The 27,922-nt window shown below is 36.3% G+C and overlaps 1 protein-coding gene and 1 long non-coding RNA gene across 12 annotated transcripts in view; one reads left to right on the top strand and one right to left on the bottom strand.

The window, feature by feature from the left end:
- The window catches only part of LOC117344361 (RNA-binding motif, single-stranded-interacting protein 3-like), a 261,555-nt gene that overhangs the window by 156,755 nt on the left and 76,878 nt on the right, over positions 1-27,922 (top strand). For 2 of the 9 annotated variants that reach the window (XM_033907103.1, XM_033907101.1), the window contains exon 1: positions 20,099-20,330. The exons of 4 other annotated variants lie outside the window; for them this stretch is intronic. In XM_033907103.1, the coding sequence (XP_033762994.1) occupies positions 20,280-20,330 (51 nt within the window). In that variant the 5' untranslated portion in view covers positions 20,099-20,279. Of the gene's footprint in view, positions 1-16,736; positions 16,823-20,098; positions 20,331-20,674; positions 20,794-24,382; positions 24,580-27,922 lie in introns of those variants that run through there. 3 more of the 9 variants (XM_033907102.1, XM_033907104.1, XM_033907105.1) reach the window with 3 other exon arrangements.
- On the bottom strand, positions 195-26,600 carry LOC117344365. 3 transcript variants are annotated; one of them, XR_004536163.1, is made up of 3 exons: positions 26,279-26,600; positions 1,637-1,749; positions 195-531 (listed from the first exon to the last, which is right to left on the bottom strand). It is a non-coding gene; the product is annotated as an uncharacterized LOC117344365 (long non-coding RNA). The 3 variants fall into 3 exon arrangements; XR_004536162.1 differs by lacking the exon at positions 26,279-26,600 and adding an exon at positions 20,434-20,628; XR_004536164.1 differs by lacking the exon at positions 26,279-26,600 and adding an exon at positions 6,655-6,746.

The raw sequence follows: 27,922 nt of genomic DNA, 5'->3' as shown, positions 1-27,922 counted from the left end.
TTGTATAATGGCTGTCTGAAAGTTTTGTTTACAATGAAATTGATTCAAATGTCGGTATTGATTTCATTTAAACAACACGTGTTGTAGTGATATCAATAGGTTTCTTAAGCATGAAGACATTTAGCTTTAGATTACAGTAATCAATCTTTTGAGAATGCGGCACAGCTCTTTTCACTGAAATCTTATGTCACAAAACAAGCACAACCTCTCTACCATTGTATGTATAGATTTTCTGGTTTGTACTGAAGTAATGATATATTTATAGCTTTTTATGGGATTTCCCAAGCAAATAGATATATTGCATCACTGAATTTTTTATTTCTTTTTACTTTGCACAACCACAAGTTTAGATTTTATTTTTAAGTGTTTTGTATAGAAATACTGAAAATGACGTCAGATTATTTATACATTAATGCTTTCATTTGATGGCGCTATGGTCTGATAGTGGTGTTGAGGTATAATGCCCCACATCGGGCCCGCCCGAGCCTGAGGCAAAGGTAGTATTCCAGCTTTTCCCACTCATTGGTAATTCTGAAAAGATCAATAATGGTAATTAAAAGTTAGAGAGATGATTCTAATGAAAATTGTGTAGGTACCATGTATCCTTAAGTCCAGGGATCTAAGTCATGAAAATGTTTCAACAGAATCTATATTTTGATTCTTGGTTGAACAACCTGAAGTACATGAATCTATTTCATGTAGATGCTTGTCATGTTCTTGTTACTATAATGAATATAAATAGGTGTTTTATTTATATATATTTAGATGTTAGAATGACAAAGAATTGTTTCTAAATGCAAATAAGCTATCATTACCATTAATTATGTATCCACTAATGGTTTCCTTGACACAAGTTAATGCTTATGAAAGAGATAAATTCGCTGTAGCAGAAACAACTGTGGCAAAACTATGAAATGAGTATATTACTAATTGTTACAGTTATGTTGGATGAGTAGAGAATCAGGAACAGTTATTTGTCAACCTGGAGTTAACACCTGTGGAAAACACAACTACATTTCTCAAGAGTTGTGTTGACAAACTTGCTCTGTCACAAACTTGGAACACCAGTTTACTACATATCTGTCTGTGAATCGTAAAAGGTTGTAATAAAACGTAAATGTTAAAGGTAATAAAGCAGAGACAGATTTTTTAAAATGTCGGAATGTTCATGAAATTTGAGGGACTGATATAATTTTTTTAGCCATGGAATGTTCGTGAAATTTGGGGGCCTGATATAATTCCTATTTTTGAAGTTTTGCCGTATGAATAGTTTGTAGGGTTTAAGAGTAAAAGTGAAGCAGCATCACTATAGGGCCAATCATTGTCAGTTGTGAGTTTGAAGCATGTGGTGAAGTTTACCTGACATTGAGAGTCTTATGGCTAAATTAAATATGTGATACCTATATAAAATACCTGAACTGGTAGGGGGCTTCCCTCTCAAACCATTGTTATGGGATATTATGAGGACATTGAGTTTTGAAGTGCGTATCCCCTTGGTATATAAACCCTTCACTAGAATACCTTTTAGGGAGGCAGTGAAATTATGTCATTAAGTAGATATATACCTGTACAGGTAGGCCCAGGTGTAAGTCTGTAACACCTGAGAAACGACATACCTTCGTTTAGCTATGAATACCTGTATAGCAGAAACCTCATGTTGAAAGCGTTTAACACTCGTCTCTACAGGAGAAGTCCGGATCATCCATTGAGCCACTGAGTAGCTGTCGTAAACAGGGGCAAACGAAACACCTGTAATTAAAATCACAAACAAAACTCAAGTACCTGGAAAAAATGACAGGGCAGACTTATGAAAATGTAACAAGTACTCAAACACAGGGAATTAAGGTCAAAATACATCAACAATTGTCCAGATTTTTCATTTAATCAGGGAAAAGGACAAAACGAATCAGCAGACATCTGAAATTGTTACAAGTACTCCAACACAGGGAATTAAGGTAAAAAATATGTCAACAATTGTCACGATTTTTCATATAAGCAGGGAAAAAGGGATCAGAGATTTAGTTCTGCTTCACAAAATAAGGATCTGTTTGTTGTTAAATCAAGCTTAAATTCCACTATGCCTTGACAGAAGAGGGTTTCTATACTAGGTACTGTTAACAACAAGACATGATGTGACAAGAAACTGGCAAATTTCACGCTGAGCTTTCTACCAGTTAGTCAAGCATGCTGATGAATTTTAAGCAGATTTCGTCTGAAATCTTGGTTGTTTGTATACAACGTTGTCTTGTCTCCCTACTGATAACGATTCATTATCATAACGAGAAAAATCAGCCCATTGAAAAAGTACAATATTTAGCGTATACATCCTTTCACTGTGTTAAGTGCCTCTTGAATTTCTTAAAATAAAAATTTCAATATATATTCATTTTTCATATAAACTATCTTTGGTGACAAAGAGCCCTTTCAGTAGTTAATGTGAGAAATTTTCATGGTCCAACGTATGTCGATTCACACTCGTCACTGATATGGAAATTTATGGGACACCATCATGTGAGTAAAGTGTTTGGAAAGATATGGTTTAAAATAAAAATTAAACTGGTTCCTCTATATTAGTGTAATTTCCATAACATTGAGTGCAAATATGCAAGCTCTTTAGGAAACTTGGTACATCAACATAAATTCCTGTCATATGTTCAGATTTGGCATATTTGCAATTTGATCAGGCCCTTTCCTGTTTTAAATAAGGTTTGGACAATTTTAGAAAGAGCACCACTGTGTTGTACTATGCAGAAATGGTTGACAAAATTACACTCAAGTTTTAATTTATTATAAAACTCAATATGGAAAATTTATTTCATATTCACTTGGTTAAAATTTTAGCTTTGAAAATTAAAGAAAAACATTACACCAACTGTTTATCTTGTCTTGCTGTCAGATACAGATTTTCAGTAGACAGCTAACTCAGGCCAGATGCTGTAAAACCCATCTGCTCAGTGTTCATATGAATATTCCCAGCATGCAACTTGTGATATCATGTGACATTTCCCAGCATGCATTACAATTTATTTCAATGAAATACAGTGTTGTTTTTTATTTTTTGGTTGTAACAAATGGAATACCAAAAAACCAGTTAAGATAAATGAGGAGATTTGTACGTGTAGTCTTCCCCACAGAGGACTTACTCCACTAGCAGAAACAGATGAATTGAATCATCATATGTAACGTGTAATGGAGTTCTGGGTGATAAAAATTACATACCTGGGTATATGCCTTTCTGACTCAAAGAAATTCTAAAGCAAAATATTAAAAATGTGATCAAACAGTTGATTTAATAGAAGTTATTAAATTTGTAGTAAAAGTGTTTTTTTTTCTTTTGTGACAACAGATATTTTATGTTTTATTATGATAAAAACTTTTTATTTGCTGAAATATCCACAGTTCACAACTATAAAGCACATTTACAATTCAAGAAAATATTTAACTCCAGAAATTGATACCACTGGGATATGAAATCATCTTTTGACTCCTTGTGATGAAGCCAGGGATGGTATATAGTGTTTGGTTTGATATACTCCCTTGTGACGATGCCAGGGATGGTGTATAGTGTTTGGTTTGATGTACCCCCTTGTGACGATGCCAGGGATGGTGTATATAGTGTTTGGTTTGATATACCTCCTTGTGACGATGCCAGGGATGGTGTATATAGTGTTTGGTTTGATATACCTCCTTGTGACGATGCCAGGGATGGTGTATAGTATTTGGTTTGATACACCCCCTTGTGACGATGCCAGGGATGGTATATAGTGTTTGGTTTGATATACCCCCTTGTGACGATGCCAGGGATGGTGTATAGTATTTGGTTTGATATACCCCCTTGTGACGATGCCAGGGATGGTGTATATAGTGTTTGGTTTGATATACTCCCTTGTGACGATGCCAGGGATGGTATATAGTGTTTGGTTTGATATACTCCCTTGTGACGATGCCAGGGATGGTATAAAGTATTTGGTTTGATGTACCCCCTTGTGACGATGCCAGGGATGGTGTATATAGTGTTTGGTTTGATATACTCCCTTGTGACGATGCCAGGGATGGTATATAGTGTTTGGTTTGATATACCCCCTTGTGACGATGCCAGGGATGGTATATAGTGTTTGGTTTGATATACCCCCTTGTGACGATGCCAGGGATGGTATATAGTGTTTGGTTTGATGTACTCCCTTGTGACGATGCCAGGGATGGTATAAAGTGTTTGGTTTGATATACCCCCTTGTGACGATGCCAGGGATGGTATATAGTGTTTGGTTTGATATACCCCCTTGTGACGATGCCAGGGATGGTATAAAGTATTTGGTTTGAAGAAAATGTCAAAGTCCTAACCCCTTCATCACTTACTACAACATTATTTTCAAACAGTTTTTTGAAAAACTTACATATTGGTCAGTATAAAAATACCTTGAACGCATTTCAGGCCTCTGCATGGGTTTATTAAATTAATGGTATTTGAGGGAATTTGTATCGCTTGCTACATCTTGTTTTTTTGATATGTTAGAATTGAAATTTAATGCCTTTTACCAGTCAGAGACATGTCTTTGTAAAGTTTATGTTATTTGAGCCTTCATATTAGATTTGATCTCCAGGTAGGCTTTATCTATAGATTGGAATTTTCATGTCAATGGAAACTTGTATAGGATTTCTAATACAGCTTGGTAATATGCATATACACATATCCTGGGCTACTGGCCCTCAAAAACCTAGACTACGACTTTACTTAATCTTTATTGTTCATTCTTCATCTGAAAATCATGAAATAAAAAGTTATGTTTGGAACAGTATTGTAGGAAGGTAAGAGGGAACACATTTTAATTGGCAGTCAAACTAAAAAATAATAGCAATTTCCAGTCGGTCATAAACTTTTATCAGTTTCTTCACAGGGTTTCTAAATGTTTATAATCAAAATGAAGGAAAACTGCCAAGGGAAGTAACTATACATATGGCAAAAGAATTCTCTCCTTCTAATCGGTAAAACTGGTAAAAGTAATTGAAAGATTTTTTAATCATAGAATTTATTCATGCCATTTTCAAGATTGAATAAGTTAAAAAAAAATTTTAATCACAATGTTTCTCTTGATATTTATAGATTGTACAGTGCTGCCCTCTGCCCTATCGCTGGATTAAATATTTGTTAACGTGTGCGTACAATCACAGATTATAATTGTATGTAAGATGTTTGTTTCAGTCTGCACTATTATCAAGTTATCCCATTACGGTCTTTATCAGGAAACTTTTTCAATGGTACTTGACCAGATTATCCCACACCTGAATCCTTGGTTTGATAATTTCACTATTCTGCAGTGGAGAGTTAGCTCCCTTATCTACAATATTATCAGCTAATTAAACAGATAGCATTTTGTGGATACTCGGTAAAGGTCAGAGGTCATCAGATCTGCATTCATGTTTTATTGGTACAAGTCAAACATGGGTAGTAATACTCTGGACATTGATAACGTGATCCTGTTATGGTCACAAGATATCATATCCATGTAAGATATACCACTGGATGTATAGACTTCCACCTGAAGCAGCCATTTTGATTTCTTGTTGCCATAGTGATGTACTTAAATCAGCATCAGCATCAACCACAGACGGCTGTTCCTCTTCTCCTGGTAAGATCATTAACTACTATAGCTGGTATTGTCACCTGAAGACTTTTAAACCTTTGACTAGCACTGTACAATTTATCTATATGTACTTTAGTGCCAACTTTGAAACATGAAATCGGGTTTTAGGAGAAATGGATTGCTGTGCAGTTAAGCTTTGACGCTGTCAAAGGTGGTGGGGAAAAGGAATGGAAAGACGAAAAACCCAAAAATGAATTACATGTTCTCCATTTTGTATTATTAAAATCTTAAAATTCTTTCAAGATGTTCATTACTGTATTGTAATCAAATTTTGATTAATTAATTGAAAACTATTAAGATCAAGAATTTAGAATTTTTTTGAAGTCATGAAGTTACAATAGAGTGGTTGGGAGTTTATAGATGTGATTGTGTTTTATCAATCATCATTGTGGTGTGGAAAATGTGAAAGAAAGGAATTAACTATGATCCATTTTATGTAATAAGATGCTCAATTCAATTTTCTAATTGGAATTTGGAGATAAATATTGAAACTCTAGAGCTAATATGGCCAAATCTAACAATTTCGATAGACAGAGCTTATCAGTGTTAAAATGCTCTTGCTATGGGAATTAAGTTGTAGCTTATGCTCATATTTCAGAGTAAACAAAAACACAAAAAAAAAATATGGCATTTCTAAGCTATTTTGATAAGCTGATTACATTTTGGTCATGTTAATATCAACCACATTTATGAATTTTTGATATACATTTTTTTTGTAGATTTTGACCTTGAATGTCCTTTCAGAAATCATGTCTTGTTCTCCACGTCTGAACAATGACAGGGAGTGTCAGACACACTACATTATCATATTGAGAGGGGGTTGAAATACCTTTGAGTGGGGTGGGACAGTGTTGGGACAGTAACCACCGTCACCACACACACCTGGTATGCCGGTTGTCGAGGGTAACAAGGTCGTGGGGTGGGTGACGATGTTCTACATCTAACACATGTTTCTGTTAGTCTCTGTTGCCCGGAGATAGTTTAGTTAAATAAATACAGTTTTAACACTTACATACGATTGTGTAGGAAAGGACCTGAAAACCTCCTCCGGTTATGGTCAATCTAGGAATAACATTGTCTTATGACACTATTTGTCATCAGATGGGCTTCTCAAATCTAGGCCAAATTGTGTCGGCCTGTATGTATACATTTTTAGTTTTTTTATTTTGCTGAGTAAGGACATTTAAACATGTATTAGCTAAATTTTGGAAAATTTTAATCCCGTGGTGAGATTTAAACTCTAAGAGATTATAGACTATATCTATTACTATTGCTTATTCTTATGTTACATTGATTGTTTAAAATTCTTTAAAGACACTTACCAAAGTCATCACAAGTACAAAAGGGTAATATATAAATGGAATAATGGGACATATATTATTGTTATGTGTGAAAAACAACTGTATGAGCTGCTTCCTGTTCTCTCGAGAATCACTACAACTGCTGTGGCAGAAACATTCGTAAGCCAGTCCGCCCAACTATCCTTATTACAATAACACAAATTGACTGAAGAAAATTAAAATAATTAATTTCTATTTCATTTAAAATTTAAATAAAATTGTGAATGTGTACAATGGTTTTCATTTTACTTTTTTTCAATTTTCTAGTTATTTTTTTCTTTTTTTTCTTTTTTTTTTTCTTTTTTTAATATTAATGTAAGGTTCCACTTTTTATAGAATTTGTTATGGATGTGTCAGTTCTATTATCAGTTTTGTGTCCACAAAGATAAGATTGCCCCCTCCCAGGATGCCATGTAACCAAATGTCACATGTGATGTATCACGTTGTCAATAGCAACCAGACTGAAATACTATCGACTTCAAGCTCACTGTACTCCATTAGTTTTATTAGGGTTAAAAAATGACAGTCACAAGATTTGATATTAAAACTGGTAGTGTACCTGTTTAGAGGAGCATATGAAATTTGTCATATGATATGTACCTTCAGGCATATCAGGTTCATACTGGATCAGGAGATTATAAAGGGGGAAAAGGTACTACAGCTCTCTTTGAGTTTCAGACTGTCATAAACTTTTAATTATGCCAAACAAGGTGACAGCTATGAATTACAAGTCCAGCGCAATTCAGGTCTGAGAGAGAAACCGATCACCGCGACGATAGGATGAAAAAAAAAATGACACAGTGTCACCACGAAGATTAATAAGTACTAGCAGTGCTTGAAAACAGTTATTAGAGGTGAATTCAAACATATTGTTTCCACAAATTCAATCACCAGAAACAAAATCACACAAATATATGCTTGTCTGTAATTTGATACGATTTTATTTCATTCACAAGCAGTTAGTTTATTGTGTGCAGATTAAGGGAGGAAATTGCCTTTAAATTTGGACATTTAAACCAAATGGGTTCAAGGATTTATTTTGAAACTGATATGAATTCAGTTTCTATATTCCTGTTGATTCAATGATAGACCTTAAGTTTGAATGTTTTTATAAGTGTCAACTCTGTGATAATTAACGGAGTTTTAATTCTGATCGTCTATACTTTTAAAGACCATGTTTATATGTCAAAAGACCAAAGGTATTCTTTGATTTTATTACACAAGGATAGTTAACATTTAATTATCTTCCTAAGAAATTTCTGTCATTAACATGATGAGTACTTACTCTCTGAACACGTTCTGGACAAACCTGCAGATAGGTACTGCTTAATTAATTTGTTAATTCAATTTTAATTAAAACCCTTCCACGTGCAGTATTAAACTCGCCTTACACTCATGATACAACATAGACATGTATGTCCTTTGGTTTGGCAGAATATCTCGATTGGTATCAATATTAGGAAAAGAGTTTAAAAATTCATGAGTGGTCTCTCTAGACAGATGGTCTCTCTAGAAGGGTGGTCTCTTTGACAGGTGGTCTCCTAGACAGGTGGTCTTTCTATAAGGGTGGTGTTCTAGAGGGGCGTGGTGGCCAAGTGGATAAGGTGTCCCAACAGTTTTAACACTAGCCCTCCACCACTGGGTTGCAAGTTAGAAACCTACGTGGGGCAGTTGCCTGGTACTGACCGTAGGTTGGTGGTTTTCCTCCGGGTACTCCGACTTTCCTCCACCTCCAAAGCCTGGCATGTCCTTAAATGATGTTGGCTGTTATTAGGACATTAAACAAAATAAACCAAAAAACTCTCTAGAAAGATGGTTTCTGTAGAAAGGCGGTTTGTCTAGATGTGATTTATATGATAGTCACAAATAAGACAGTATTAATCAATATTTGCCCTTGTTAATACAGGCAAAAAAACGTTTCCATCATATAATACTTAGCTACACTATGGCTAATGCATAGAAAAATATATTGTTAATACAGGTATTGTTGAATATATGTGACTAAAATCTTATCAGGTTATCAGTGTGAGGTATATACTAAATTTTGGTAAACTGCTGAGCTCTGATACAGATTGAAGATTTGGTGACAGGTTTAGTGAAGAGCAAACAGTGATTGCATGGCCACAGAACTATTCTGATAACTAAGACCTGTCAATGATGTGAAATTCCTATCAAACTGACCACTGTAGTACTTTCAGACCTTTCTGATGATAGATTCTGTTGAAGTCCTTCTTTTTTCAATTAATTGTTCAAACACAAGCTCTCTCGAAAGATAAAATATTGTCATAGCGACACACCTACATACATACATGCAATAGTTGGAATTCCCTATAAAGGCCAATACAGCCGGACTGACCAAAAGGGTCAACCAATAATTAAATGCCTATCCTATTTCAGGGCTGTTTATCCCATTTGCCTATAGACAGATAAACCTACTCATTCAGAAACCTTTCCAAACAATGCTCAGATAGCTGTACAATTGAACTGATCTACCCCATTACTTGAATGTACAAAATCTCTCTCTTTACTGAAGATAAAAGTGGCCATAGAGAGAAATCCCCTATACAATGGCCTTATCTGTCCATCAACAATTAATATATCTGACCGTCCACAGCTCTCCAGGTTCACTATCAATCATATAATCCCTGGATCGCCTCAATCCTCTCCTGTCTGTGGACACTAACCACAATCACTTACCCCATCGCTCACCTGTGTTCAAATCGGATTTGTCAATCTTACCTGTCCTTCTTAAATCTCAGCAATATTTTGATCTGTTTTTGTTTGAGTGAATTACATTTCCAATCATATATAGAGATATTTTCTTACAAATTTGATACCAAACGAAGAAAGATCGGGAAGTAGGAGGGTAGCTATACAAACTTGACATGTAAAACATACAGAATATCTGCTCTTCAAAGAAATCTGTTCTCTGAAATCTCCACTTCTCGAAACAAGTTTATGTGGCATCAGTTTTTTCTAGCTGGTTGAAAAAAATTTCTATTCTATGTATAAAGGATGACTCTCCCCAGTCATATGATCTAGCCCCACCCCCACCCCAGGTGTTTTGATTAAATTTGTCTTTTCCTTTTGTCTGTTACATTTGTCTAAATCAATTTTTCATGTTTTTTTTCCATTCCTCTTAATGTTGGCCTGAATATGGTTGACTCACATTTGTTTGAAACAAGTGACAAAATACCTCATACATTTGCTGTTTAATAAATCATTCGTAGAACGATATTGATCATGATTTGATTACTGTTTAGTTTTCCATTGCAGGGAGGTTGTCTAGAAATATGACACCAGACATTCATGCTGCCAGAACTTGAGAAACACTAATGCCAACTTTCTCTCGATCAGAATTGCAAATTTCTGCTGGAGTCCTTTAACTATGCTAAAGCCAATCTTTATGGCTATTTGTAACAAATCCTTACATATTTTATTCCAAGGAATTGAATCTTAATTCAGTCCTTTCTGAGAAACAGGAGAATTGCCATACTTGAGTTTATTGCCATACAGAAACACAAGCCATCAGATTTTTAATTAATTTGAAACATTGCATCTAAGGATAAACAATACATCAATTTAATATGTATACCCAAAATGTGAGACAAATTTAGAAAAGGGAAACGTAAGAACAGGATAGTCCGATACAGCATGTGGAATTGGGTTGAAGTCACAGAAGAATTAGTCTGTGAGAGGTAGTAAATATTTTGTAAAACACCGTAATAATATCATAGATATTGTCGTAAGGTGCCGATAGTCATTCAATTAGGTAATTACCAATCCAAAATTTGTGGTAGCGTGTTCGCAAACAGTAAAATCGGTGGGTATTGCATGTACTGGAGACTATCAGTAGAAAGCGGTTTGGGAGGGGAATTCTGCCACATGACCCAAACTGACGCCTGCACACTTTACCTTGGCTGTAGGCTTAATTCTGTTATTAATTAATTGACATGTGTCCAAAATTGTCATTAGATTCTAATTAAATTCTTGATGGTTACAGGAATGAACATGTTGTTGAGCTCCCCTTCAGAAATAGCAGCTCGCTGTGTTAAAATATCAGGGTGAAACATAGAGGCCCCCAGGACCGGTTGATTTATCCCATACCACAACAGAGAAATAGACCCAAAATCAATTACACAGAAAAGAAAATGTTTGTGCTGTTTTACAAACTACTTGATTCATGCTAAAATTACGACACATCGCTCGTATAATTGATAGATGTTGTGATTTTTACGACAAGCCTGCAGCGATTAAAAAGCAAAACATGTTTTTTAAGCAACTTGTAGGCTGATATATAACATTAAAAAAATAAAACAAGATATCACATTGGTTTTAGAATACATTGTATAAAAACATGAAATGCAGGGCAATACATCTAAAGACTAACACTAGGTGTGCTTAAGGTAAGAATATCATCGGGGGGGGGGGGGGGCGGGGGAGAAAAGAAATATGAAATAAATTCACTCATATATGAAAAAATGGGTTTTTAATTTCACTGAGTTTGACAGAAATGACATGGCTGATATCCCATATGCCCTAGAAATATTTGTATTCTTGTGGACTTTGTTTGGGAGATGCCAGAACATCGAAGCGTATCTTGTGGCAGTATTGTTTAATCATCCATGTCACCGCCAACCTGTAAGAGATCCCTTTGCTCATTCAACCAGGCTGTGTTACCATGGGGTTTGTGTTCCGTTCCCCTTTCACTGGCTGATTAAAACTCTTAGATAAATATTTTCCAGAGGATGGACAAAAGAATGAATTTGAGGCTATATAAGATGTATTTAGTTACTTTCTTAGGGCAGCATTGTTATTGATGTGGAACAATGTGTACTGTAAAAACTGGAGGTCCACTCTCGGAGGTATTCAATTTCTCCTGGGCAGAAACGTGATCCCTGGGGAGGGAGAGGATGAACTATATAAAATTTGGCTGAAAGGTAATAGGCAATTTTGGTCCAAAATCAGACTGCAGTGAAAAACCTTCATGTGCTATTTTTCCCCTTGGATACCACTTGCTCATGAAAATAGTGTTCCACCACTTAACTACTGTAAACAGACCTTTCTTAGTTATTTTCCTGTAAAGGTTGAGATTTTTTCCACTTTTCTACTGTATACAGACCTTTCTTAATTTTTTTCCTGTAAAGGTTGAGAGTTTTTCTATCTTTCTACTGTATACAGAAATTTGTAAGTTATTTTCCTGTAAAAGTTGAGAGATTTTTCCACTTTTCCACTGTATACAGACCTTTGTAATTTATTTTCCTGTAAAGGTTGAGATTTTTTCCACTTTTCTACTGTATACAGACCTTTCTTAATTTTTTTCCTGTAAATGTTGATAGTCGACCACTTTTCTACTGTATACAGACCTTTGTAAGTTATTTTCCTGTAAAGGTTGAGAGTTTTTCCATCTTTCTACTGTATACAGACATTTGTAAGTTATTTTCCTGTGAAGGTTGAGTTTTCCCACTTTTTTACTGTATACAGACCTTTGTAAGTTATTTTCCTGTAAAGGTTGAGAGTTTTTCCATCTTTCTACTGTATAGACATTTGTAAGTTATTTTCCTGTAAAGGTTGAGATTTTTCCCACTGTATACAGACCTTTGTAAGTTATTTTCCTGTAAAGGTTGAGAGTTTTTCCATCTTTCTACTGTATACAGACATTTGTAAGTTATTTTCCTGTAAAAGTTGAGAGTTTTTTCCACTTTTCTACTGTATACAGACCTTTGTAAGTTATTTTCCTGTAAAGGTTGAGAGTTTTTCCATCTTTCTACTGTATACAGACATTTGTAAGTTATTTTCCTGTAAAGGTTGAGAGTTTTTCCACTTTTCTACTGTATACAGACCTTTGTAAGTTATTTTCCTATAAAGGTTGAGAGTTTTTCCACTTTTTTACTGTATACAGACCTTTGTAATTTATTTTCCTATAAAGGTTGAGAGTTTTTCCACTTTTCTACTGTATACAGACCTTTGTAAGTTATTTTTCTATAAAGGTTGAGAGTTTTTCCACTTTTTTACTGTATACAGACCTTTGTAATTTATTTTCCTGTGAAGGTTGAGAGTTTTTCCACTTTACCACTGTATACAGACCTTTGTAAGTTATTTTCCTGTTAGTTATTCTTTTCATACAAACTTCCATGATCTTAACTGTTGGTAGGGCATTAAAAAATACAAAAGTTAAAACCAAAAACAGATGGAGAATGAAGATCTTCCATTCCTTAGTAAACTGTGAAGTGTTGACATGGAAGGCTTAATTTAGTTTGTACAGGTTTGACAGCATATTTGAAAATCAAAACATTTAAGGCAAACAGCACAGATACAATAGGTCTAATCACTGCTGGATATATTGATGACCTCCATACTGGTAAAATAATCATTAGAAGTGACCTTGTGAGTGAAGATGTCAGCCAAAAAATGAGAGATTTGCAAATTAGGATACTACAGAGCATCTCATCTATATTGTCTAAATACAACCTTTGTCAGACATCTATAAATTTAGTGCTCAAAGTCGAGTTATTTGTTTTGTGTTATGTACTCCTTGTTAAATTATCGTTTGGAGGTCACATTGAGGGATATTGTTTATGACCTTGGCAATTGAAAAGAAGTTGACATTTGCTTCGATCGAGGCTAATGAAAGTGTTGAAGGTAAATATTTGACTTCTCCTCTTGGCATAATAGCCATTGTTGATTTTGACAATTGCTAGGGAACATTTCCAATTATTATCCGTATCCATAACAACAGAAAATTTGTGTTAACATAACATCTATAAATAAGTGATGTATTGACCGCAGATACTCAGTTAGGAACTAAAACACAGATAGCTAAACTAAGTGATTTCTATTGTAACAAAAAATTCAATCTTTTTTACTAATGGATTATCGGAAAATTAACGGTTGTTTTCTCATGGATACTAGATTTTCATGTCAGCTAGAATATGCGTTGTAATACTGCACAGCACAGCAACAATCACTTATCTTTAGTTTCCATACCATAAAATCGCCATGGGATATTCTGTTGAACAATTATATCTTAATTAGCATTATTTTGCCATCATTCAGAGAATTATGTTACTGTGCTGCGCTTGTGATCGTGATGGAAGACCGACACAGAAAATGACTGCAAGAATGGGAAATGATTGGTCAATCTTATTGATTTGGCTTTTGAAAGGTTGAACCCCTACAGGACTTATAGGATAGATAGATCTTGTCAGGGAATCTTGATTGTTTGTTGCAGAATGATCAAGTGAGAACATACCTTCTGTTGTCTTTTATCGTATGACCTTTTAACACCTCCACAAGTTGTCTGATTAGGGCACTTTTCAATACCTATATAAATAATGCTGTCGGTATTAGCACTATAAGTATATTTTTAGGCTTAATTATCTAATTGAACCACATAAAATACTGAATAAAGAGGTTATAATTTCTAAATTTGCGTTCATTTACTAGAAACTGCTTGAAAAGACCTATGTGAGCTCCCTAGATTTAGCATGGTGTAAAAGAATGAAAAAACATTTTCAGCAAAAATAGGCCCGTGTCGGTGCATTGGGCCTGACAATATGTTTTTCTACACCAATATAGATGTGAATTGGTCAGGTGCTCTGGTTTGTGCAGAGCAAATAATTAAACAGCTGCCGTCATCAGTTCATAGCCACCTGCCATCAGGGATGGGATAGCTGTTGGTATTGGTCAAAGGCTGCAACCTTCAGAATTGATAAAAGATATCTGTTTTATTGGTCAATTGCCACCAGCCATTGGGGATGAGACAGTTATTGGTGTTGCTCTAAGACCACAAATTTCAGAAATGATAAAGCTATTGTCATTGTTCAATGGTCAATAGCCACCAACCACCAGGGATGAGACAGCTATTGTCATTGGTCAATAGCCACCAGCCATCAGGGATGAGATAGCTATTGTCATTGGTCAATAGCCACCAGCCATCAGGGATGAGATAGCTATTGTCATTGGTCAATAGCCACCAACCATCAGGGATGAGATAGCTATTGTCATTGGTCAATAGCCACCAACCATCAGGGGTGAGATAACTATTGTCATTGGTCAATAGCCACCAACCATCAGGAGTGAGATAGCTATTGCCATTGGTCAATAGCCACCAACCATCAGGAGTGAGACAGCTATTGTCATTGGTCAATAGCCACCAACCATCAGGAGTGAGATAGCTATTGCCATTGGTCAATAGCCACCAACCATCAGGGATGAGATAACTATTGTCATTGGTCAATAGCCACCAACCATCAGGGGTGAGATAACTATTGTCATTGGTCAATAGCCACCAACCATCCCATCAGGGGTGAGATAGCTATTGTCATTGGTCAATAGCCACCAACCATCCCATCAGGGGTGAGATAGCTATTGTCATTGGTCAATAGCCACCAGCCATCAGGGGTGAGATAGCTATTGTCATTGGTCAATAGCCACCAACCATCAGGGGTGAGACAGCTATTGTCATTGGTCAATAGCCACCAACCATCAGGGGTGAGATAGCTATTGTCATTGGTCAATAGCCACCAACCATCAGGGGTGAGATAACTATTGTCATTGGTCAATAGCCACCAACCATCAGGGGTGAGATAGCTATTGTCATTGGTCAATAGCCACCAACCATCAGGGGTGAGATAGCTATTGTCATTGGTCAATAGCCACCAACCATCAGGGGTGAGATAGCTATTGTCATTGGTCAATAGCCACCAACCACTAGGGACATCAGCAATGTCCAATAAATAGAGTCTTTGTCCTCCATGTCCATTTTTCCATTTATTAGTCATTAATTGCTAATCTTAACTAAATAAACATTCTATCATTAAGGCGTGGCCATCCGTCACAAAGTCTTTATACTTTTCCATGAAAGGAGATGTCCAAATAAACTTGACTGCCTTATGAATATTGTATAGAGATGTTCAGTGCTCAAGCCTGTCTGATTATTACATTTTATGGGTAACTTGCTTTCGATGGCTATATATTACATTTTAATACATGCTTACATACCTTTTATGATTCTGTTTACTAATCAAACTTCAATGCATGTATTATAAGGCTGTTAGATATTGTATGAATTCATGTCTTGATATTATAGATTTATACATCGTCTTTGTTCATCAGAGTAAAACTACCATATAAACCTTCAATGAAAGATGTAATACATGTTTTGAGACGAAATATTCGCATTGCTTATAGGGATTTAGGCTTATCGCTACACTGATTTACAAATGGCTATCTGGTTTAAATATTCTTCTTCATGTTCAGCTTGCATATACAAGTGCTTTTTAAAACTTACTAGACAAGTTTTCTCCATTTTCGAGGTTTTTTTCTGATTTTATCATTTTAATTTGCTGTTAATCTATTGGATCTCTACACCATGTTTAAATTATAAGATTTACCAGAGGAACATCAGGGCTGCCATATCAGAAAATATGCAGATATTTAGTTACTTTTAAAGGAATAATTATTTGAAAATATATCAAATGTCTTGAAATTGGCACCGGATCTCTTTATTGTAATATTAGTAAGATTAAGAGCAGTCTTTTAATATTGTGGATTTCATTTTATTAGATCAACCTGTTCACCCCCAGTATTTATATATAAATATATGTCATTACATTGGTTTGGATCAGTCTAAATTTGTGTATAGGGTTTGAAGGTTAATGCAGTGATTTTCTCCTGAGAAGGCCCCTCTTGGCTAGGGAGAAGTTTTATTGCCTCTGAATAAACTTGACAAGTTTTACGCCATACGATCAGTGTATTTAGACCCATACTGTACCCAGCATGCAGGAGGAAACTTTGCAGTTCCTGTACGGTACTAAGCGTGCTCCAGATCCAACTCAGGTAGCTATCACTGACACTATTTATTTACTTTATACTTACAATTAACTTTTTCACCTCGACCATTGTTTCTGTGAATACTCATATTTGTGCTGGCAAATGATAGAAGGAAACATGCAGGTTTTACTATATATATTTCTAGCCCGTTCTAATTTTTAACTTACTATATTCAAGTGTATATTATAATAACTTTGTTTGCGAGTATATACTGTGTTAAGGTATGCTTATGTAACTCTATAGGTAAGCGTTAGTTTGATTAGATAGCCATAGTGTTTGATATATATATACAGCCTGATGTGTACAGTTCACAACCAATGTTACGTAAGGTGATGATTGTAAATCATTGAGCGTTTTTGAATAACATGTAAATATTTGGATTGCTATACAAACTAATACTAACATCAATAGAGTTTTTATTCCACGTGTTTGTGGTTGATGTTGCTGGTAGTGGTCCAGATGTTGACTCCACTTCTGCGTTGTATACTGTGTAAGTGTATTTAAGTTCAATGAAATCTACACCAAGCTGTGAAAGGATGCAGAGGGGATGCCTTGGCTTGCATGGTGATAACATAATAATCTTGTAATTGAAAACCCAAAATGGCTATGAAATGTCTAACTTGTTCATTTGTGTATGGTGGTCGTGTCTGAATCTAACAGTCTTCCATCTTGGATTTTTGAAATTTTACAATGGGCATGCTTGAAAGGACATATTTAAGTTTTTTGAAGGGTATCTGAAGGTGACTTTGGAATATACCATCTGATAAAGGTCATTGTCTGGAATGTTATAACTTCGTTTAGATGGATGCAGCAGTAAAAAGATACCACTAAGGGAGAGTTTTTCTTTGTCGCTATAGACAATTATTCAAATTCTCAACTGTCCATGGCAATCTAGCCACGACATCTCCACAAACATCCCGATAATATAGAAGGTTGTTACTGCAACTGCAGGTGTGCACTGGGGGCTTGTTGACCTTTTAGTTAATGTCATTGTTTGGGACAAGGACCCCAAGGGTGACATGCATTATTTTAGGGTGTGTGTGATTTGTTCAGCCCTTGGGGGTCATGCTTGTAAATATCTACAGTAATGGCCATTAATGACTTAATGACAAATTTAATACTAAGTACATTTGTGTCACCTGTAACTACTGGACTCCTAGATTACAGTCTATAATGCAGTGGTCAGTCACCCTGGACTTGACCAACAGCATGCCAAACATGTACACTTATTGACCAATATGGCAGACCTATGACAAGTGTGTTTAACCTCAGGCCATGGACAGCAAACCTGTCCAATTCTGTCATTAATTTTTCTATTACCAAGACAGTGGACAGGGAGCTCTGATTTATCTGACCAGACACAGCCAGGTTTTGTGACTTGTAAACAATCGGAAGAGTCCAGTCCATAATTCACGGATTACAAAAGAGATGGACTGTACAGTCTGGGTGTAGCTCCTTCATCACCGACCTTACTGTGTACTGTCTGGGCGTCCAACAAACCTGGTAAAAAAGGCCATAACAACAGACATTTAATACAACCTTATAATTGTATGTCCATTTTATGTCCGAAGACTTTTCCATGTAGACTTGTCTGTAGGGGTGGGAGGTCCAAAATTGTAGGAAAGATTTCAAAATGAACGATATTGTAGAATAAAACAGCTGAACATCCACAGACAGCCATCTCCATGGAGATACACCTAACACAAACCCTCAGCACAACCCTCAAGATCCTGGTCAATTTTTGGTCTATACTGCCCGTCCTCCCGCACCTTTATGAATTTTTAGAAGAAATCTTTATAAAAATCCTAATGCCATGAAAAATTTTAAGTTTTTAGTACATACAAGAATGACATGGATCTTACTTAAGTTTTCTTCCCCACAAGTCTTTATGATAACAGAATGTTACTACAATAATACTATGATAACAGAATGTTACTGCAATAATACATCTTTTGGTGTGCATTTTAATTTTCAAACAGCAACTATAAATGGCTAAATTGAAAATAAAATGGACCTTCAACAAAACATTTTAAATAGTCTATTATTAAAATTAGATTGCACAGGACCTAAAGTAGGCTCAGCGTTTTACTAACTGGATTTTGCCTAAAATTTAATCATGAAAGCCAATTCACTTTATCCAAATTTAATCACTAAACAGAATTAAACAGAAAATCATGCCATTGTGGCGTTGCAGTAGGACCCCTCGTGTCACTGGAACGTAATACCAATATACTTCGCTCTGTCTTGTTAGCAGGTCTGTCCATGGCCAGGGGTCTGTGGTATATCTTTCCCTTCAACTGACTTCGACTGACCTCTAGAAACTCTTATTCCTAACCCCTCTCACATGCATCAACTCACCTTACTGTGGGGGTGGGTTTGGGGGGGATGACTGGTTATGACATCTTGACGTCTTTTTTCCAATACATGATTTACCAAAGAACAATACCAATTCCTCTCCTTTTCCTGACCCCCAAGGGACGTTACCACTCCCCCACCTCTGACCCAAGGGTATTACCACCCCTCACCTTTTTCTGACCCCCAGGGACCTAGTTACCACCCCTCACCTCTGACCCAGAGGGACCTAATTACCACCCCTCACGTCTGACCTCTGGGGGCCTAATTACCAACCCTCACCTCTGACCTCTGGGGGCCTAATTACCAACCCTCACCTCTGACCTCCAGGGGCCTAATTACCAACCCTCACCTCTAACCCCCAGGGACCTAATTACCAACCCTCACCTCTGACCTCCAGGGACCTAATTACCAACCCTCACCTCTAACCCCCAGGGACCTAATAACCACCCCTCACCTCTGACCCCAGGGACCTAGTACTGTACCACCACTCACTGCTGACCCCCAGGGACCTAATACTGTACCACCTCTCACTGCTGACCCCAGGGACATAATAACTACCCTCACCTTTTCCTGACCCCTAGGGACATTACTACACACTCCCTTATTCATTTTGGCCTTGACCCCCTGGACCTCTTTCAGACTCCCAGGGATCTGTCTTTTCTAAGTCTGACTCCAGGGGACAATATCTCTCTTGCCTGGGCCTGACTCCCAGGAGGCAATAACCCCCCCCCCCCCAAACTCAGCGTCACTGGAAACTGATGCCTTCAGCGACCAATCCAAGTCTATCAATTGAGGCTAGCCCTGACTGCCTTGCAGCCAGGACATGCATCACGCTCATTTGTTTGTCCAACTGTAGGCTGGGACAGCACTGGCCAGCACAGTACGCGCTGTAACTCCGCTGTAACTCCGAGCTGGGACAGTGGCTATAGGTGTTGTTATACTGAGTACAGAGGGGGAGTGTGATACTGGGTTAGCAGTCAGGTAACACAGGGGGAAGGTACACAAAATTCCTGGCTCCACTCGGCTGTGACCAATGGTAGGCTATATACTGCGATAAGACCTATCACCTGAGTATTCCACCCATTGGTTCAACCTGTATCTGGACACCATGCTTTTGGATTCATATCAACTCGTACCATTATCGTCAGTCCCTTCCGTGGTGAGTTTTTTTTATTGTTTTACTCTGCCTTCACTTGATCTAGTTTTGTTGTGAGAGGCATTTGCTATTTTTGGGGGAAAAGTTGAGTTAGTTATATACTTACCTGTGTACAGGTATTGTATATAGTACAGGTGTGTCGTGTAGATACTAGCTGCCTGATTGTGTTTCTTCACTCGGTCGCTGTAATCACCACCAGTAGGACGAGACTCAACTCTCCCTCTCACACCTGCCTCAAACTTACACCACTAACCCTGGTTCCGAGGATTTCACGGGCTTCATTTGCTGATTTTCTCATCTTCTTACCGCAAATTACAAGTGTGTGGAATTTTTTTTTTTTTTTTTTCTGTGAAAAGTGTCAAGGAGTATATATATAAATAGGGCAAGCAATTCTGATCTGTTTAGAGACGCAAGAACATTGATGGGTTCACCAGAGTATTACACCATAGCGTGGTTGGACAGACAGGTAGGGTCTTTTATATATTGTTTTATATGTTAATCTTTTCTCTTTCTTGCTTGTTTATTCTGGAGGTTCACATTGGTTTGGCTAGTTCACTTGGTTAAAGTCGTTAATTGTCTGTGTACCTGCTTCCCAAAGACTCCTTCGAGTTACAGGTGGGAAAAAACATGAAGTTGAAAGATATCAATTAATTTCTTATCTTGTCCTGATTTTATCTTATTTAAAGTTTGCTTGATAAAGAATCTTAAAACAAGTCCTTGTCTCTAACACGAAAAAAAACTTAATGTCAAAATGAAGTTTGGAATTTACCTTGATGTAAATGCAAGTAAAGTGTTTTTAGATGTTCCGCAGGGCCATAAATGTGTCAGCATGTGTTTCAAAATCATTTAGTGATGCTTATATATATATAAATTAAGCCTGGTAAATTTGTATATACACAGAGCCCCAGGATGGTCCATGTGATTTTGACTGGTAGAGATTTGTAAATAGACCGAATATATAAGCCATGCCAGAGGCAAATCAGATCAATATTTGTGTGCTACTTTTAATAAAAAAAATGTAGGTCAATTATGCAATAAATCTAAACCTGGGTGAAGACAGAGTAACTTCATTCATTGTTTTGGTAAGGCTTTAAACCCATTTCATCAAAAATTAACATTTATAATTGAGGAATATTTCTTATCAAGGATATTTTTTATAGAAATGCCAAAAAAGAATTTGACATGGGTATTATGATAAACAGATGTTGTGGCCATGGGGAGTCCAACCCAAGGGTTTACATATAGTCGACAGATAATAAAAATCGGTGGAGATGTTAGCAGATTTTTGTTGTAGTTTTGATTTAACTAGTACATTATATTACAGAGGAGCCTACTTATTTGCACATCGAATTTAACTGTTTAAGGAAATTTCAACAATTTTTACATTCAGGTACTTTTGTTTGATCTTAAAATTAAACTCTTTTTTTTTTTTTTTTTTCTGACTTCTTTTTTTTCGGTAATGTTATTATAGTTCACACAAATATGTGACATTTTTTTATTACTGAAGCTTCAAATTAAAGGAAAATCTTGTCAGATGCTACAAAATCCGGAAATTTGAATATCAGTTTTTGAGCTGTCACATGAATAAAGGTGAAGGCCGTCGGTAATTCTCTGTTGACACGCATCCTTGTGGGACTGTATACGTATCGTTTTCGCTCTCAGGTGTGGAATGTCGCTCCGGAATTTTCTGGATGCGGTGGTGGTAGCGATACATTAGAGTTCGCCCATGCATGACGGCTACACACAACACTAGGTTTGTCTTGTTCTGCGTAGCCACGTTAGCTTACTACCATCAGATATATTTAAATAACTCTAGAAAAAATATCTGAATCTGATTTTTCGAGGAATTTTCATTTTTTATCAAGATAACTAGGATAAATCTAGTTTTGACATTAAGACTGGAATTAATAGTTTAAAATATTCAAAAATATTTTTGGTTACCTGAAAGTAAAAAAAGGCCTAAAAATTGACTTAGTAAACTAAGAGGAGAAAAGAGTGTACTTCACCTACCCTCAAAAGAGTGTACTTCACCTACCCTCAAAAGAGTGTACTTCACCTACCCTCAAAAGAGTGTACTTCACCTACCCTCAAAAGAGTGTACTTCACCTACCCTCAAAAGAGTGTACTTCACCTACCCTCAAAAGAGTGTACTTCACCTACCCTCAAAAGAGTGTACTTCACCTACCCTCAAAAGAGAGGAATGGCCTCCAAAGAGCACACAGCAAATATTCTGTCAATTTCATGCTTGACGATGAAACAGGTAGATTTAATGTCCCCTTACTATGCCGACATCAGATAACAAGACATTTGGGAGGAGAAAAGTAATCGCACTTTGAATTTTAAAATCTGTTGTACCGTATTTATCCTACAGTGTTACCATGGACTTTAAAGACATCAGATCTTTAAGAAAATCTATAAAGAAGTAGAACCTTGTTTAAATATGTGTTTTCATATTTTTCTTTGTTAATCGATCATGATGTCAATAAAGTTTTATTGATAAAGAGAATTTGATGTCTTTAAAAAATTTGATGGTGACGTAAGTCTGTTGCTGGTTCTATATCTAATGGTGTTCTGGTAGCTAGTGAGATATTTATCTTTGTGTATGTGTTTATATGCTTTTTATAATATAGTGGGTGGGATGGGGATTACGAGGGGGGGGGCTAAGGAAGTTTCTAACTTACTAAAGCTTAGCATGTGTAGCCACAATTTAGAGCTATATATGTCATTGCCATATTTACATGTCTATATACATATCTATATAAATGTTTATATAAAATGTTTTTATTTATGAAACCTATGAGAACATTTCATGCCCATTAATTTAGGTTCAACATTTAATACATTATTGAAGAGCAGACACTCAGTTGTCACTGATGAAATCCCAGGTGTCTGTTGACATGGGGAACTGGGTAAAACAACAAACTAAGGATATGGTCTGCCCAGTATCCGTACCAGAGCTGTATTCTTGTTGGTCGAATGATCATGTAACAAAACCACGCGGTGATTCGTTATCATCAATTATATATTTGTGTAGACCCTATACCACATTACTATACATGAGCTTTTATAGAATATATATACATTTTTTTAAATATTCCTAACCTCAAATATAACACTTTATTGATTACAATCCCCATTAATTTTTATCGCTATATTTTAAATATTACCATGCATATTTTGATATCTGTTGGTTTGTATATCATTGTTTATTTGTGATTTTTTATTTAGATCTCGAAACATTTTTTTATCAACAGGAAATTGACATGTGATATAAGCGTTGTATATCTACAGCACAAATGCAGCCTGTTATGTATAAGTATTGTATATATATATAATATACGTTTCAAATGATTTATAATTTGATAACTAGTTTAATAATAGACTGCCATATCCCCATTCAAGATCTACGTTTTTTGTGAGATATAGGGCAGGAAACTTCCCATGATGAGAAAAACAGCCAACAGATTTGAAACACCTACGGACATAATTAGTCAAAGCAGGTGTGGTACAGGGGGAGGAATCTAAATACATAGAACAGCATCATCACAGTCTCTGTCCCACAGACTCTTGTCCAAATCAACGGAAATGTATTTGAGTGACTAAGGGCTTATCTGCTTTCCCGAATCAAGTTTAATTTTGTATAGAGATCGTAAATTCTATCACACAGTACATCAAATTACACCTCACGATAAGAATAAATGTTACACTGTTTCATTTATAGACATGATTTTATAATTGGCATGGTATCAAGGACTGTGACTGTATGAAATAAAGCTGGATAATCTGGGTTGAACCCTCGCCATCCCAACTGAAACCAGTACAAAGTTTAAGTGTGGGGACTATCTATATACGTAGCTAATTGGGCATTCAGATCCTGTGTGTAATCGCAGGGAGAAATGTTTACTAGAAGTGGCGCAACTTATGTCAAGTTGTGATAGTTTGATACGATAACAAAACTATGTGCACAAAAAGGAAATGAGCTGAACTTGGTCGATTATACATAGGTACAGCTGTACCATTGGAGGAGGAGATATACTGTTGAATAGGATACATGATAAATCGTTATATCACTGACTGGTTGTGAAAATAGACAGGTGATTCAACCACAAGGCACGGTGATAGATTCACATTTCTGGTGGATAGATAAAAAAGTAGTTGACATTCAATAATTTGGTGAATTCCTTCATATAGTTTTATATTCTTGACTTTGGAAATAATGTTTAGATTTGACCGCCTACCACCTTTGACTGAGGTAAGGAATCAAGAATGCTTTTATGTAAAGATACAATTTATATTTTAATAATCTGTAATGGCTATTATCATCAGATGTTTCAGCCTTGAAATATTGTTAAATGATATCTTGTTTCTCCAAATTACAATTTATATTGATAAAATAGCAAAAGCTTATGCCCCACCCCCTTCCTACTTAATAGTGCACATGAGTAAAAATACTATGAATATTTAATAAAGAGAAAGTGAAAATCACTCTTCATTTGATATTTTAATGGAAATATATGGATGTTGTCACAATTTCATCAACTATTTTCCTTGAAATTAAAACTTCTACCTGGCTAAATCACATTTGACTTGAAAGTGAAAGATCACAACCAGTTTTGGGTGTGCAGTTATTTATAGTTATAAGACACTTAACATGAGGGCGATAATGAAGTCCTATATTCAACTAGTGATGATTTGATATAACTGAAAATCCTTATCCTTGGGCAATTGTGTACTAAACATCTGTGTACATATGGCACTCAATTAATTACAGTGACAGCCATTGATTTTACAAAACTTAATTGTCCCAATAAATTATCTCCCCTTGAACTGATGCAGTGGTAGCCCAGTTATCTAAGCCTCAAGACATAATTATGGATTTTTCCTCCAGATTTTTCTGTCCAATAACAATCATCTCCAACTGGATGCTTTTCCCGGAGTTTCTCTGAAGCTTATCACATGATCTGGACATCAAGTTTATTGGCCGATCCCTATTAGATAAAACATGGGTTAGGAATAAGGATAATAAGCATTGAATTGGATCGGTCAAGTGCCTGGACATTCTTTGTATGTAAATGTCAGGTCTGGCTGGTCGGCCCAGTACAGTTGAGATCTGTAGATTCCCAGATCTGATTTGACAAGTGTTAAACTGTGGTCCCAGACCATATCATATTGTCCGCCTGTAATAATGGTGGTTTGCGACCACTACTCTCCAAATCCCCAGATTATTTACTAGAAAACTTGTTATTGGTCTTTTCTACGTTAGGCAGTAGTTAAGGAAACGAAAGGATATTTTTTTAATCGTGATTCTGGAAAAGTAATTACGATCCTTCCTCACTGTGTCTGGGATTTGGATATTCAAACAATAACACATTATCATGCATTTTGAATTTTTTTTTTAATACTCCCAAGGTACATCATATATGTATAGAAAGTATGGCAGGAAAATTCCTGTGGTTTCAGATAGTGTAGGAATAATGTATTCAGGTGTATATTAAATCCTGGCCGTTCTGTCACAGGTGTACGATAACTGGGGAGATTTTCTATGCAAGGTATACATTACATACTTCCATTATAGTCAAACACAGGATTCCTCCTGGATATTCATTAGGTTTTAGATTCCATGGACATAAATTAAGATAAAAAAATTGTTTTTCATAACAACAGTGGACAAGTGCCAACACATCAACAGGCTTTTGTCCCATATTTTTTAATAAAAAGGATATACACAAAAGCACACCACCATGATGAACCGTCATGCTTGGGTTATGAAGCTTTATTAAAATCAGAGTAGATTTTCTCGACCTGTTGCTTAAATGAAATTATTCATGTTTTAATGGGACCTGAGAGTAGATCTATGTGTGTATGTTATAGAAGAGATAACATTATTATGAAAACTCGTGTTGCCTGTGGCTTAATAGACAACACAAGCCCGCATAACGATAGAAACCTACCTGTGGTGGTAAACAGGTAGGGGATTCTTCCTTTGTACAGCTCCACCTAGGGGAACAAACCAGATCTGTGACCATCCAGTCACCAGATATAGGTGCCTGGATTACTGCCTTCCCTTACAGAGACACTTGGATACACACCTGAATACTTATAAAGGAAAGCAGCTAACCATCCTGTCCAGGTAGGAATTTCTCCGCCTGAATACCTGTCGCGATACCTGATGAAAAGGCCAGATTTAGAGCAGCATGATAGCCATGTGTTGGTGTAGGATAATGTTACCAATGGATTGGTCCCATCCTCACAGGATAAGTCAACTTGTTTTGGTTGCCCATGGTTACTTAATTGCAGTTTTTTTATTTCCAGCTATTTTCTGGTCGTATTTATAGCTCTGTTTTAAGTTTCAAAAGGTTTTTGGTTGTATTTAGTCGTGTTGGCTCTGGCTGAGTTTACGCATGATTTTATATTAGTACGTTAAATTGATTTAGGTTAGTAATATTTGGTTATTTATGTTTTGGTGCAGTTCCTTACTGTCTGAAGCTGTCAATAACTGATTTCACTTATGTTTAGTTGTGTTGTTTAATTTAGTTGTGTTGTTTTAGTTGTGCGATATTGGTAGTTATTTTAGCACAAGTTCTTGTCACCAATTATCTGATGAAATTTCTTTTTTTCCAAACTATAACATCACTGATGTAAAGTCGGACCCTGTCAGCTGATTTAACACATCATGTACACATGACAGCAGGACACATCACCTGGACAATGTCCAGTAGGTACCAATACTCATTGTCTGACAGACGACACCATTTCTCTGTTGGTACCCTCTCATACATAGTCTGATGGGTCAGAGGTCACATGGATTGGCTTGAGGTCAAAGGCCACATGGATCTCGTGTGCTTGTATGATTGTAACATTGATACTGACAGCTGACAAATATTGTACATGTTTGTTCCATTGTGGTGACATAATGGGTCTGTTGGTGAACACGGCCTTGTTCAGAATCATCCTATTGTACCTGGTCCTCCGTCATAGCTCAGGGTTCGTAGGTCAGTATTGATGAGGTCAGCGTAGGTCATTAGTTAGGAGGTCACAGGTCACTTACCATCTTGTAAAAGCCTGTATCAGATGAGTTTGAGATAAGAGCTCTTGTGACTATGATCTATATCAGGACAAACTGTAATAGACTCCAGCTTTCCTTTGTACCCTGATGAAGTGTGGAACCTTCGATACTAATCTCCTGTCTTGTTCTAAAGCACCTAGCATTGTGTGGTGGACGAGAAGGCTTTAGTCACCCTGTAGTGTTCTAACGCTGTCATGACACCTGTCAGACTGAATATTAGGAGTACTTGTTAAAGTCTTCACAGTGTATTCCAGGCCTTAGTATCAGCGGATGGTCTATTCTATCCATCTTTTAAAAAATTATGTAAAAAAAGACTGTCATTGTAAGATATACTAGGGTTTTAACTTGGGTCCGGCTTCATTGTCCTGTACAAAAAAAGACTGAGTAAGTCAACAATCTGATGTGTAAAATAGTTGTGTAGATATTGTTTCCATACAGTGATAGTATCGGAACGTGGGATCAGAGCATGGGATATGTCCCAAGTGTTTTAGTTTTGTAAAAGATACATAGATTTTGAAGAATTGCTTTG

Source organism: Pecten maximus, chromosome 15, assembly GCF_902652985.1.
Source record: "Pecten maximus chromosome 15, xPecMax1.1, whole genome shotgun sequence".
NCBI classification, from domain to species: Eukaryota; Metazoa; Mollusca; class Bivalvia; order Pectinida; family Pectinidae; genus Pecten; species Pecten maximus.
The sequence above is the reverse complement of the archived record's forward strand: the minus strand, read 5'-3'. Positions and strand labels throughout refer to the sequence as shown.